Source organism: Cucumis sativus, chromosome 7 (assembly GCF_000004075.3).
Source record: "Cucumis sativus cultivar 9930 chromosome 7, Cucumber_9930_V3, whole genome shotgun sequence".
Taxonomy (NCBI): Eukaryota; Viridiplantae; Streptophyta; class Magnoliopsida; order Cucurbitales; family Cucurbitaceae; genus Cucumis; species Cucumis sativus.
The window spans coordinates 2,947,705-2,963,767 of NC_026661.2; the positions used below are offsets into that span (position 1 = coordinate 2,947,705).

General features: G+C 26.7%; 1 protein-coding gene across 1 annotated transcript; it reads left to right on the forward strand.

Moving 5' to 3' along the window:
* The first annotated feature begins 10,025 nt into the window (after positions 1-10,025).
* LOC101212775 (transcription factor MYB10-like) lies at positions 10,026-12,578 on the forward strand. The gene is made up of 3 exons (XM_004136962.3): positions 10,026-10,295; positions 11,193-11,322; positions 11,776-12,578. The coding sequence occupies exons 1-3, from the start codon at positions 10,163-10,165 to the stop codon at positions 12,326-12,328; spliced, it is 816 nt and encodes a 271-aa protein (XP_004137010.1). The 5' UTR covers positions 10,026-10,162; the 3' UTR covers positions 12,329-12,578.
* The last annotated feature ends 3,485 nt before the right edge of the window (positions 12,579-16,063 follow it).

Below are 16,063 nucleotides of genomic sequence, written 5' to 3' on the forward strand. Positions count from 1 at the left end.
CATTAAATTTTCACCCAGGGTTATAAAGTAAAACAGATAAAGAAATGAGTAAAGTAAAAAATATTAACATAATGTGACATGTTGATTAGAAAAATAGAATAGGTAGGACTTTGGTACAAAATAAATAAATAGAAAATGCACGACTTATCCCTTAATTGGTGGCGACAGTCCCAGCTACATCCATTATTAATCAAATTCCAAAGCAATGCCATTCAATTATTATTACTATTATGATTCCTTTTTGATACCTGCTTAAATTAAAAACTATCATATTAAATTTGCTTTCAAACACACTATAAACAAAATAATAATGTTAAAACAAAAACATAAAAACCAAGAGAATGAATGAGTCGTGACTGACAACTTGGTTATAACATTTTCAAAAATGTTAAATGTTAACTAGATCTAATATAAGTCTATATACTAATATAAATGAATCTAAAATTTTTGAAAGAAACAGAAATGAATATAGATATGATCTGACTAAGTTATGGAAACTAAATAATTAGAAAGGAAATATAAAAAAAAAAAATTATTAGTGTTGACAATAGAAAGAGACAAAAAAGGATGACCACAACGAAATGCTTAGATATGAATGCAAAATAATTAAACCCATGTGTCAAATTTTGTGTACCCCAATGTATTCTTTATTTCTTTTTAAATTCGTTTAGTAACCATCCAAGTTTCTTGTTGCCATTACAATTCTTTTCAAAGATGATAGATTTTTTTGCCATAAAAGTGACAGAAACTATATAAATAAAGCCACCATGTTTGAAAATTTTAATCAATGTAAAAATGTCACCCTTTTATATATATATATTAATAATTTCCTTATTGGATCTTTCTCAAAAGGAAAACATAAAATCTTTAGTGGATTATACTTTGTATTTGAAGTGAATTATGGTACCAATATTAGACTTATCATAAAGTTCACACATGGACAAGTTTATTTGTGTTAATTAATTAAGTAATTTATTGGATGAATAATGTAACGTCACCATCATGCCCACGAGATTTTGACCCTTCTAATGGCCAACGTATTATTGTTTAAAGCATTTTCAGATTAGAAAAAAAAAAATAACGAAATATAAAATATAGTCTCTTATCTTTCTTTATTGATATCTCATTAACTGTATTTATATTATTTCGCGTTTACAAGCTTAGATACTTTTAATTTATTAATCCTAACATATATGGGTTTATGGAAAATTTTCATAAATTTAATCCATCCATAAAATTCATAAAATTGATCATTTTAAAAAAAAAATTAGGTCTATTAATTTCTGTCATTTTCTCTTCTTCTCTAATTTTTTTTCTTTCCCCTTTTTCTTGTTTTGTATTTTTATAAAAATATTTTCGTTGGTTATTCCTTTCCATATTTATTCTTTCTTTTTATCGCTTTTTTTTATAATTTGTTTTTCTTTTCTTTTCATTGTCTTTTTTCTCTATCTACAATTTTCTTTTATATTTTTTCAAACTTTTATTTAGTTTTGTAAGATCATGAAAAAAAATCATTTTCAATATTGGATTACTAAATTAAACATCTACAAACGATAAATCCAAACTGTCGTTTACTAAATCTAAATAAATGTTTAGTTGTGAACGAAAAAATCTTTAAAAAAAATAGAAAGGATCAAATATATATATTTTTTAATTTTAAACAGTTTTTGATACTTTTATTAAAATTTAAAAGCATTTTTTTTTGTAAAAGTATCAATCAGACAGCCCATTCATTAAAAGGGTACACACTTTTGTTCTTTTCTTTAATTTCCTTTTATATATATATATATAGATACACATTTAAATTAGACTCCAAAACTATTCTTTCTAAATTAAGAAAAACAAATATGGTTTCCAAAATAACAACACGTAAATGATCTTTTTGAAAAAAAATTTTTTTGTTAAAAATAAAATATTTGAGAAAATGTTTACTCTTTAGTTAGTAATGAATTTGTTTATATAGATTGGAATTAATATTGATTTATTTGATATTGTAAAAGTATTTATATTTATAAATTGTGATGAATGGGGATGTAAGTGAACCGTTGATGAAACATGAATGAGGTGAGAATGTATTCCCACCATCCGATCAAACAACTAAGCATAATTTGTTTTGAGTGACATCAGGTTTATGATGTCATCACTATGTTCTCTTGATGACTTTATAATTAATAATTAATGGACTTTTAATATTTCTGGAGCCTAAATTGTACTCACTCACTAAATAATTATATTAGAAAATAACCCTAACTTTTTTCTAAAAATAATCAATTTTTTTCATATAATGTAACAAAATCCAAAAATAATACAATTTGACAAAATTTGGGCAAATTTTAACCACGTTTTTTTTAATAATAAACAAATATATATATATATATATATATATATATATATATATATATATATATATATATATATATATATATATATATATATATATATATACATATAAACTATTGAGATATGTTGTTTTGAGGTACAATTTTTTCATTTAGAACATTATTATAATTACATCTATTGTTGTATGTACTTACTTGTACTTGTGGGCAAATTTGATTTTACTTTACATTATTATAAATCATTATTAGTCCATGCTGAGATTTGAGATATGTACAAAATTGACACATTTAAACTGAAATTCCTTACTAAAACAAGATGAGTATTCTTAGAGTTTAATCCATTAATAGATATAACATTATAGTTTAGTATTGGGTTAGAAAGTTGCGGCCCAATGTCCAAAAGATGCAAGGGAAAAATAAGATGAGATGAGAATATCACATGCTAATTAAATTTAACTTTGAATATAATCTTAATCCAACTCTTAAATCAAAGAGTATGATCTAAACGAATTGGACATATATGTCATATCTAAGTACTCCATTTGTGACTTTTTCTCATGGGGGATTGATCACATCAGCTTCTAAATGAGTTGGATCTACTATTTTAATATCACACAAATTTACTAAGTCCAAAAATTAATATTTTGTTTAATTATAAGTGAATTACAAGAATCTTAATTATTTTATGGTAATCCAACAATTTCATTTTTAAAGCCTTTCATTTTAGGTACAATAACTAATAAGTCTTGGAGTATATAACTTAAAAGTAGATATGATTTAATTGCCATTATTTTAGTTAACATGCGTGAAAGTATTTATATTGTTGTGATAATTAAGTCGAGTATGCACTCAAATAAGTATGAAGTATTAAGTTTAATGAGATGCACATTAATTTTTCATTTGAAATTATTTAGCTAAGTGGCTAAGAAAAAACTTAAGAGGTGTTTAAGACAATGAGTTTATCGTCATCTTACGTTATATAGTTGGATTATAATAACTTGTGTTTAGAGTATAGTTTGTTTTAGTTTTGGTTATTATAGTACGTGTTTGAAATGTAAATTGTTTTAATTTGAAAATGAAATAGTAAAGTGTTTAAGACAAGGTTGCATTTCATGTATGTCTGTAAGTTATTTAGGTTCTGATGTGTTGTGTTGCATGTAAAGTATTTTATATATTAGATTAGCATGTTTTATCAAGTTCAACGGTTTTGCAGAGTCGGTAGGTATCGTTAGAGGAGAACAATGTCAGTAAGCTTCACACCATCTTTCTAACTAATTGAGTATTAGTATTAGTACTTAAATTAGGGATAAAAAGCTAACGGAAAAGAAAAATGTTACATGTGTGTGTGGAGTAAAGAAAATTAAATTTAAAGGTACTGACTTTCTATATATATATGTGTGTGAGAATATACGTAGTGCATTCAATAATTATGATCCAACAAACAATTTTTCTTGTTGTTTTAATAATTTATTTACCTTTTACTATTTGATTGGAGCTGAGATGCACCTACTGTAGTAATCTTCTGTAATGACTTAGTTACCAGATATCCATGGATGCTGGAACTCGTAATTTTGTTGAAGAATATTAAACAAGGAAAAACCCTCTTCATCAGCAACCCAAATACAATTTCTATAGTCGCATCGATCAGAAAGCCAACTTCCCTTCTCAGGCCAAAAAACCTCGAATGAAGCATGCCCGTATTTGCTACTTTGAAAGTTGCACCAAAACAATGTTGTTCGAAATAAATTCTCCTTGAATCCCCAGTCGTATGTGCCTTTGAAGTCAAGGAGATGCACACCTGTTTAAGAATTTTAAAGACAAATCAGTTTATTCCTGTTAATTAACCTCGAAGTTGTAATATTTGTTAAAATCAAATGAACTAAAAGAAAAAAGGAAAAAAAAATGGGGAGGTAGACACCGAATACCTAAATCGTCGTCTTTCGATTTGCAATGAACCTCTAGAGTTGCATTTTTTTGATAGTTAATAATCGTCACTTTCCAAGACGATCCTGGATCTTGATGTTTCTTGGAATATGCTGCTAAACAAGTTTTCACACGACATGTTGATGCAAAAATAAAGAGCAAAATCAAACAAATAGTATTCATAGCTTTCATATTTTGGCTTTAGATTATTTTGTTTTGTGTTCTTCATTTTGTATCCTTTGGCCAATGAACCATTTATAGATAATCATGATAATTTGGTAATTTCGTTCATGAATGTTAATCAATACGTAAGTTTTTTTTCCTATTTATTATGATTTCCGTTTCTTATGCATTTAAATAAAGAAACTTGAACATTTGGTCAGTTATTTTATGATAATTTTTTCATAATTTTTCTATCTAAGAAATAGTTATTTAATTAATTATGTTAGCTAGGTGCAAGATTTAAAATCGAGATCGAGTGTATGGATCACATGCATCGAACGAAAATCAATTGAAATCTTAATCAGTTCATTAAACGATAAGAAGATTAAAAAATGGAGGTGTGATTAACTATGTTCGTTTGATAGCCTTCTCGTTTTTTTCTTTGTGTTTCTCATTTTTTATCGGTTCTTTCTTAGAACAAAAACAATACTATTCTTGTTTCTCGTATTTTGTTATTTTCTCTAACATTTTCACCTATTTTTTAGTTTAAATATAATTTAATTAAGTAAAAGTAAAAAAGAAAAATATATAGAATTGGAGTTTGGTGGAAGGGTATAGTTTTTAGGTTTATCTCAAAAACATTTGTTGGGTGTGTATGGCTAATTATTTGAAAGCAACTTACTCTTCTAGAAATGTCAAACGCTCAACAAATGTGAAAAACACAAGGATTAGACAAAATTCAATTAGAATCCAAAAGATTGCAAATATATGTTTTGATTCTGCTTTTAGTTTGCTTTCCTAAGCACTTTCTAACAATTAGTAATGAAATCAATATATTTACTCATTTTAACATCAAAATGAGATTGTGATTTTAGATGATAAGAGCCATACACATATATATGTATACATATATTTGTTTTAAAAAATGGACATTGTTTTAAATAATTTTAAATATATTTTTAAATTATATCCGTAATAGAAATTAAGATATTCGATAAAATTTTAAACTTTTCCTATATCTTATAAATATTTTATCAAAATTACTATTTTCTACCATTAAAAAAACATATTAATTTAAAAACCATTTTTTTTTAAAAAAAAGGAAAACAACATTAAAATTATTAAAAAAAGTTATTTCAAATGTGTGTGTAAATAATAGAAGGAGGAATTGTAAAAAATAGCAAATTTGACAAATTATGTACATCATATAACAAAACTTTTGTATTTTATTAATAATAAACATTGACAGACATTGATATGCTTCTACCAATGCTTTGTCTCACTTACATGCATCTTAGTAAATTTTTCAAGAGTCACCCAACATAGAATTTGAAGTTCTTATGATTAAGTTTTTTTAAGTCTTTCTTAATATTACTTTCATGTTCTTAAGATCTCCCTCATTCAAATGTGATATCGGTTCATTCATGTCTTTCTTCTAATCTCGAGCCTTACATATAAATGAGAGTATTACATAATTATTGAACCAAAATGGGAATATATAATTTAAATTAGAAGAAAAGAAAGAGGAAAAATATGAAGAAAAGCCGCGTGAATTTTACAAGTAGATGGGTAGGGCCTGCTGTGTCCCACACCAAAATAATCTTTTTGACCAAAGTAAACCAAAGGTTCTTTTAATATAATCATTTTAGCATTTGATTCAAAAGTATCCTTTCACGGCCACCTTTATTGATTCTATTTTAGCATTTTAATATCAAATTCCCCTTTAGCCATCAGTAATTCCACACTTACACCATATTTTCGTTACACATCTTTTTACCTTGAAAATAACTTTTTTTTAAAAAAAATAAAAATAAAAATATTAACTTATATATATCTTTAACTATTACTACAACAAGATTGGTTTAAAATAGAAAACAATATATATATATATATGTAGAAAAAGCAGTAATAAATGAGAAGAGATTGTTAACTTTCTTAACATATATAGATATGAACACAAAGGTGTGATTTGGATAAAAAGGAAAGAAGAGATGTGAATGATACTCAATTAGTGGAAGAGAGAAGTTGGAAAGAAATTGAGTGGAAACTAAGTCCACTTTTCTTTCATTGACTCTTTAAGCACAAGAATTCAAAAACATATCAACATTCCATTCATTCATGAACGCAATTTCTTTTTATTTAGTAAGATCTATCAATCAATCCATTTACACAGAAACAACTTTTCCCTATTTCTTTGGGTTCTCTCTATTCTTACTGTATTATTATAATTATTATTTTGGAATATAAGAAGGAAAAGAAAAAAAAGGAAATATACTTTAAAGAGGAGACTTAGTTTTTTAACAAAGAATAAAATATTTTTTAAAAATATTACTGATGATTAATAACGTCAGTCTGTAAACGTCATGTTTGCCACCGAAGACAATTTGCGTCACCAAATCCTGGACTGCATAAAAAAAAATCAACCATTGTTTTTTAAATATTATTATTTATTTCTTATCGTGCTATTTTTTTTTATATTTTAATTTATCTTTCTCTCAAATGAAATACTTTTTATCTTCAATTTAATGATTATAGTTATATCATAATATATTTTTAATTTACCAAATAATAAAAAAAAAACGAATTAAAATATTTGGTAAATTAAATTGAAGATAAAAGGCAAAACATTTCTTTTTAATTTACTTTTTATCTTCATTTTGTTATAATCATTGGCTTTTTTTTTTATCAATTTTTTTTTATTTTTGTTAAGTCAATTCAAATCGAAAAAGAAACATCAATTTAGTCTCAGAGTTTTTTTCTTCACGTTCTAATCTGGAGAAAGCACTAAAGCTTTCGTTATCGACTTAGGTAATCAAGGAGTTTGATAAATACTACGTTCTAGTTTTGAAAGTTATGTTTTTTTTTTAATTAATAAATTTTAATTGGGTGAGATTGTTGAAATTTGAACATAAATGGTTTAAAGTAATGAGATTACCGAATCATTTTTGAAAAAAAAGAGCATATAACTCAATTATCAGTGATGACATATGGCCTTACACTTGAGAGATTTGGTTGTTGGACTCCATTTGTTGAAATAATAATTATAATAACAATAATAATCAAGAGTACTTTCTTAATTAAAGTAAAATTAACAAAAAGTAGTTTCGAAATAGGTGGGGTTGAAACACTTATCAAATAAAGCTAATATTTTGACATTACTATCGTGAACTTCCAACTTATGTGACATTAACAATCTCATGTGTATTTGGTATATATGGTTGAGTGAATAAAGTTTCTATATTATCTATCATATTTCAAATTGAAAATCCTAAAAAAATTAGAAATAAAAGCTAAATAAATTGATATTTACAAGACAAACTTTTACCTTTCATTATCATCCACGTCCAATGTCTAGAGAAAAATATTTTTTGTGGATCACTCGTTATACTTAGTAGTGTTGGAGATTTCGAAAGTTGACTTTATATTTGTTTTTAGTTCTCACTCGTGAAGTCTATACATTTGATTTTAATATTAAAAGACTTTTTTGCCAATGTTTTTTCTATTTGGAATCTGTTGTTAATGTTCTTGCTTGTTGCTCATTGTTTCGCTGTGCAAGTTCTTCATTTGTTGATTGCAACATTTTGAAAATTATTTTTGTTTAGGAAGAGTCTAAACCATTGATGTCGATAAGAGAATTTTTAGTCTTAGGGTGAGCCGACAGACACAACTACAAGAGAGATTCTTTGTATATCTTTAGAGGAGCCTAAGATCAATTACAGTAAAAGGTGCTTGTAAAGATATTATTGTAAGAGGGAGTCAAATCTCATGCTCATTGTGAAAACCAAAGTGAACACGCTCAAGCCTAAGCACATGGAAAGCGTGTGGGAACGAGTGTGGGTCTCACATCTAGGTGAGATCATTGAATTAAAGTGATATAGATATATGAGTAATACATGGAAGGCAGGTAATTAGGGTAGCTACAGTGTACCTAATGAGTGCAGTTAACAACTTTAATTGAGAATGGTTTTACGTTAATCAAGGGTTTAATGGTCAGATATATGCATCCAATTTGTTAGATTTAGTTTAGTAAGTGAGTCCAACGCTTTAGTTACATACAAATATATCAATCAATAAAATTGAATGAATTTAGAATTAAAGTGTAAAATATATTATTGTAAAAAAGTATAACTTGCCTTACTTTAAATATAGCGGAGTCGTTTGAGATCGAGTATCTATAAATACTTTTTTATTACTATTATGTTTACTATTTTCTTATCAAACTAAAATAATCTACTCACCAAATACATACTATTATAACTCTAACTCAAATAATCTACCAAAAACCCAAATTATTCGGATTAGATGATCACTGTTGCCCCAGACACCCTCAGGTGGTGAATCTCTTTCTTGATTTGGGAAATTTCCTAAGTTTCTCATGGCCCTTTGGGTGAGCTGTGTAAGTCTGCTTTTCTGTCTTCTGTCTTCATCAAAAGTCTAAGCAATGTTGAATGCGCATTTATTTCCTCCCTAAGTACAATATTTTTCAAACTAATTGTTATCCTTTCACAAGAATTTTCATACTTTATTTTCTATGTAAAGCATATAAAAGAAAAAAGAAAAAAAAATCGAAATAATTAAAATGAACGAATATGGATATATGTCATTTCAACTAATTAAAATCTTAGCTAAGAAAAGAAAACGTGGATTAATTCTGTACAAACGCACTAAATTAAACGTGTTTCAACGTATTATTAGCCGCATCTTTTTTATATTCTTATTAGCAAACAATTTTTAGAGACTTTGAGTTGTTTTAGAGTCGTTTTTCCCTTCTTTCTATTTTATAAAAATCAATGTTATAAGAAACACAATGACTTTTTCAAATTAAATAGAGTTTTCCCCTTTCAATTTAGTAATATGTTTGTGATGATTTTAACGAGGATAGCAAGATTTTTCATAAAAAGTAATTTAATTTTATGTCAAAATTGCACGAACCTAACTCTATTCACATCCCATGTGTATTAGTAAAGAAAAGCCACAAATCTATTGTACTGAAAAAATCAATTTTACTTTGTTGTTAATTTATGTACTTTTTAAAAAATAATTTTGTTGTTGAAAAAGCCATATTTAAATTTAATGAATGTTTGATTCAAACTTTTTTTTGATGTATTTGTTGTTCTATTGGCATGTAGACGTTGTATTTAGTGAATTAGTGGTTAATTAATTAAAGTATGTATTCATCTATGTCAGGAAAACTTTTTACAAAATGGCATAGTTAGAGAAGTCTTGGAATAATTCAAGGTTAAATTGAAAAGAATATAGATTTGTAAAGAAAGGATGATTAAAAGTAAAATGGACTAATTATTTTATACATATATCCCCAAAAGAAAAAAGAAAAAAAAAAGAAAAAGAAAAAGAGAGTAGAAAATGTCGAAAATGCCCCTCTCGGTTGGATTGTCTATTCAAATGATGCTTCTTTTTTTGTTGTTGTTGTTTCTGGGCAGTGAACTTTAATTTGATCGTACTTTGTCCTTTTATTATGTTTTGATGAAACACGATGGATTTTTCATGGCATCTTCTCCCTCTTTGGGTCCCTTCTTTCTTTCTTCTCGAAACAGCAGTAATATGTACAATTTTTTATTCACTTATATATATAAATTCTTTAGTGGACTATAAGTCTTTCTTCATCAGACACAGACTTCAAGTTTTCAACTCTCACCATCTTCTTCTTCTTCTTCCTCTTCTTCTTCTTCTTCTTCTTCAAAAACTTCTGTTCCAATTTCTGTTCATAATTACTAGATATGGTTAGAGCTCCATTTTATGATGAAAATGGAATTAAAAAAGGTGCATGGAGTGCTGAAGAAGATGAAAAGCTCAGAGCTTATGTTCAAGAATATGGTCATTGCAATTGGCGAGAGCTTCCTAGATATGCTGGTAATTCGTTCGCTAAAGTTACTAAGTTAATTCATTGATTAATTGATTGATGATTGATTCATATAAACCTCCAAAATCCCTTTTGGGTATAATATGTAATTGACAAATTAAAGAACTAATGACCCATTTGAAAAAAATATATGGCTCCTTATACTTGGTTTTGTTTTCAATTGCTTTACTAAAACCTTGTAGAGAGATGGACTATACCATAACTTACAAAGTATTATGATCCTTTTGAGTTCATATTTGATCTTGATCTTCTTTTCTCTCAAGTTCTTTTGTAAAATTCAAAACATCCATTTAAAAAGAAAATGGCCCTCTTTTACTTAATTTCAGTTTTAATTTCTTTAATTATATACACCTTATTGTGAGATGAACTGGATATCCCCCATTAATTAAGTTTAATTTTGATTTTCTTCTTTCTTTGAAATTAATTATTTAGTAAAACCCCAAATAACCCACTTAAAAAAAATAGCCCTTTTTACTTAACTTTGTTTTTTTCGACTGCTTCAATAAAAACCTTTATAGATAGATGAATCAGATAGTTTCATTTTAGGGTTTATTCTTCTTTTTTTGAAGTTAGTAAAAACAAAAACAATAACCCAGCTGGAATCAAAGAGGGCTCCTTTAGTTTTAGTATAGTTTAGGTTTTAATAGAGAAATTAATAATTGAGAATATCACCTTAGTGTTCAATCCATATCTTCTTCTTTCCTATGAAGTTTGTTTTGTAGAATCTCATTTCCAAAAGATGTCTTCTTTTTCTAATTACTTTAAAATAAACCAAGTTATGCATATAACTTAATTACATATTCTTGATGAACATGGTATAATTAATTTAATTAAACAAGTATTTTATTGAGATACTGAGATTTGGTTGTGATTTTTTTCATGATTAGGTTTGTTGAGGTGTGGTAAAAGTTGTCGACTGCGTTGGATCAATTACCTTCGTCCAGATGTGAAAAGAGGCAATTACTCCAAAGAAGAAGAACAATTAATCCTACAATTGCATCAACAATATGGAAACAAGTATGATTTTTTTTTCTAAGTATTAATTTCATCAAACATTAATATCACATGTTTTCAATATATATATGCATCTCTCTTATGATATATCATTACCAATGTTACTTCTGATAACTAGAGAGCTTTCCTTTAATTTAATCACTCCTTTATACATTTCTTGTATGCTATCAATGAATCATCCTTTTTCAATAAATAAAAGAAAATACATTTCATTTTCAGAAGAGCGATTAGATTAGAATTAAGGTTAGTATGTTTAATCAGTATCCTTCCATTTGAGTATTAGCTAATTTTGTTCAAATAATTAATCTATTCAAATATTTTTTTTAGGTTAAACCGATTTGTCATAGTTATGCTATACAATAGTTTGGTGTAGTTAAAATAGTTAAAATATGTGCGAAAAAATCTCTTATCGTAATATTAGTTATATTTATAATGTATGATTAATTTTTTCTTCAGATGGTCAATGATAGCTACAAAATTACCCGGACGAACCGATAACGAAATAAAGAATTATTGGCATACCCATTTAAAGAAGGTGAAAAGCAACAAGAATGCAAAGAAGCATGAGGAGGAGGAAATTTGCAGTAATAAAAAACCCATCCAAAAGAGAGAAACTACAATAACATCAGAAGACAAAACCATTCTGACCAAAGAAATACTGCCATTATCTCATCAGATATTTGAAAGCTCTTCATTTTCGACTTTGTCCTCTGAAATTTCCACAGTGACTTCGAATCAAGAATCCACACAAGATAGCCCTCCAACACCATTATTCAAGTTTCAAGAAGAACCATATGATCATCATAACAATGGAGATTTTTGGGCTAATCCATTGTTTGAAGCTGAAAATTATTTTGAAGCTGAAAGTGATCAAAACTCAATCAACTTTGGTTTTACTGGAGGCTTCAATCACACTTATGATTTTGAGTTACTTGATGAAAACTACTTGTTAGATCAAGCAATGAAAGAATTGCCTGAAAATTATCAATCCCAATTGTATCTCTTTTGAAAAACAAAAAAATATTGTATGTGTGTGTGTGTATATATATATATAATATATATATATATAAGTGATTAATGGTAGAACTCTGTTACATCAAATAACTGTGTTATGAAGTGTTTTGGAGAGTTAGAATATAATTGAGATTACTAGTAGTCATATGTCCAATTGAGGTAAGAACAAAAATGTAATGATAAAGTATGAAAAAATAGGGCTTAATTGAAAAAGAATACCTTCCCCAAAATGTAAGGAGGAAGATGATATTTTGTTCATTAAAAATTAGAACTATAGCAGTGTAGCTCCATAACCTAATGGAGTAAGGAAAGGAAAGGAAGATGATTAGAACATATATATAAATATTAAATGTAGAAAAGGCAAAGCAAGATTCTTTAAAGAGAATATATATATGTCTAAAAGTTATTGAATGGAGAGAGAAGAATTATTCTGGTCCTCATGTATCATGTGTTATAAAAAGAAAGCATAAAAAATTAAGAGCATCAATTATGATGTTTCAAAGTATAAGCTGGAAATGATGTTTAATTTATTTGGTTAGAGCCACTAAATCTCTTTTAACAAAAATTAAATATTATCATTAATGAGAGAAGAGAAGGGATGCATTGATTCTTATGGAATCACATTTAAATAATATAGTTTTTTTGTTTGAATAATTTAGATTATTATGATGATATGATGGGATTTTTTTTAATAAAAAAAAAAAAAAAAGGAAAAGGGAGGATAAAAGTTATAAATAATTTATGTTGCTGAATCAGAAATCCATTATTTATGAGAGAAGATAATGAAATAAGAGAAAATAAATGAATTAAAATTAGAGATTATAAGGTTGTAAAGTGGTTTTTGCTGATTGCAACCCTAAACCCTTTCCTTCCCATTCCATTGTATCGTAATCGCATCTTTGAAACTTTAAAATCTCTCCTTATTATTAACATTATATTTCCTTTTCATTAATCATTCTATATTTTCCAATGTTTTTTATTTGTGGTTCCTGATACACCTACGTACATACCTATCCAAACTAGTACATATCCACATCATATCTATCTTAATTTACTATCATTCATATTTGTCAATAACAATTAACTTATTTTGCTATATTTGAAAATGCCTATTTTTTATGCAACATAATAATTATATTTTTTTCTCTAAATAACAAAGATATATACATCATAATAATTAATAATTAAAGGTTAAGATATTTCTTAATTGGTTAATTAGTATAGTCTTGGGTTACAATAATTTGAGAAGATAACAAGCAAACAATCACCACAACTACTACTCTCACCACTTTTCACGAAAAAACAAAATGAAAAGTATTATCTAGGAAAATCTGTTGTAAGATGAAAAAATAATAATGTTGAGAGGAAGTCAAAATTGCAACATACCATGGACAAATTTGTTTTTCTGTCCAAGAAGAATTAATGTGACTATATATATATATCAAATGTACCTTATCAAATGAACCTACTCCTAGTCACAAAGCATATATATATATATATCAATTATTAATGGAACCATCCATGAGTTGATTCAACTATATATGTGTGGACTCTCAAGTCTATAAAGAAAAACTTTACATTATTATATATGGAGTTAATTGAGCTTAAAGTTTACTTTCCCAAAGTTTGCTTTCTTTAACTGATCAACATTTTCAAAGGGTTAAATTCCGAAATAATAACTTTAATTGTATGAACGTTTGACCCAAACACACAATAGGAAAATTTTTCTTCTTTATTTCTTAATTTTTTGCTACTTTCCATTTTAATTTAATTTCCAAGTCTTCTCTAAGTCTGTTTATGTTTATATGATCCCATGTAATTTAGTTGGATATTTCTAGAATCTTTGTGTGAATTTCATTACTTTTTTAATATAGTTTTTTTTTTTCTTTTGTAACTTTTAAACACACATAAGCTTATCACTCACTTTTCTATAAGTGAATTAGATTAATTATATATAAATATTTTAACTTTCCATCTCTCTTTTAGTCTATTTTAATTAGTAATTGCAAACATGGTTTCTTCCATTTTGTTCTGAATTCTAAAGGATTGTTTTACGAGATTAGTATTATAAAAATAATTAATTTTAGGTAAGGTTTAACCTTCATTTATTTTTTGTTTTATAAAATTCTCTTTTTCACTCCTTTTGTTTTACCATAATCTGCCTATTACTTAGTCTAAAGAGTTCAATTTCTTGGTTAAGTTACAATTTTTCAAAACCATGTTTTCAGAAACTGATTTTTTACCCTATATTGAATAACTATTTAGTTTTTCTTTTTTATTTTCAAATTTAAAGACATTTTCTCTTCATTTTTTTTATCATCATTTGGAGATTTATTAAATTCAACCGTTGAATTCTTTGCTCGATTTTAAAAACAGAAAAGTCTTTTTAAAATCTACATTTTAGTTTTACAAATTTTGGGTAGATGACAAAAGAAGAAATTTAAAGGTGAAAATAGTTTCTAAATTGGGGCAATTTTCAAACATAAACAATGAACTTTTGTTGTCCAATAAAATCTGAAATTTTGTTATATTTTGTTTAAGTATTTTCAACCGTTTTTTTTATTTACAATTATTTTTTTATAATGTTAATTAAGATTAATTAAATAGTTACCAAAGGATGCGTTTTCAATTTTTGGCTTAATTTTCTAAAATAGTAAAAAGTAGACAAATAAATAAATGAGGAATTGTTATGGATAAGAAAAAGATGAAACAATTTACAAAATATAGTAAAAATAAATTAAATAAATTTTGGAGAGTTAGGATGAATTTTGCTATATTTTATAAATAATTTTAATATTTTGCTATTTTTGAGAATGTTAGATGGATGAGAGTGTTAGTAGACTCAACTTAAAAAGAAATCAATTAGTTACCTAATGAGAATTTGTTGTTATATTTTTATACTTTTAATGGTCCAATTTTAGTCCATAAATTTATGTTTATCTGAATAAGTTAGATTGGTTTGGTAATTAAATTAGATTTTTATTGATCTAGCCAATTTAAAATTAAATAAATCGAACCATTAGCTAGGCGCTTAAAAGTTAATTGTTCCACCTAATATGTCCTAGATCTTAATGCAATGGATATAACTGGAACAAACATGTTTCTCATAGGTCATTAAGTTTGATGATGAGAATTGGATGAAGAAATATTATGGGAATAGGAAAATTATGTGACAACCCAAGTAGACCTTCTCGTATTGATTGTTTGCTTAATTAAATTTTGATTTATTTTTTATTATTTGCAATAAATCATTGCAATCAGCTCCTCTCAGTGTTCAACCCGATCTTGTCACAAGACTAGCACTAGTCTGGTGGATTTAGACGACGAAATTTGTTCCATCAATTTCACAATTTGACTTCCACAGGGTCCATATATATATCAACAAAGCATGCACATTTATTTTACATTAGTTTTACTATCACTGCAAAATCTTGGATAATAGTATTTTGTTGTTCACAAGTATTACATTTTCGAGCGGATCTGTGAAAATGAATTGGGAGATGGCCCAATTAGCCAAAATTTATGTCCCGAGAGGAATACACATCGTGGCCCAGTTTCGTTTTATTGTTCTTCAGAAATGAAAAGGGAAAAAAAAAATCATGCGAATTGTGAACTCTGAAGTTTGTGGCCATTTGGAACCGATGTGGCTAATTGCCTTATCTTCTCCCTTTTGTGGACATCAAAATTTAGCAACTTTTCAATACAATCTCTCCAACCACTGATATAACCA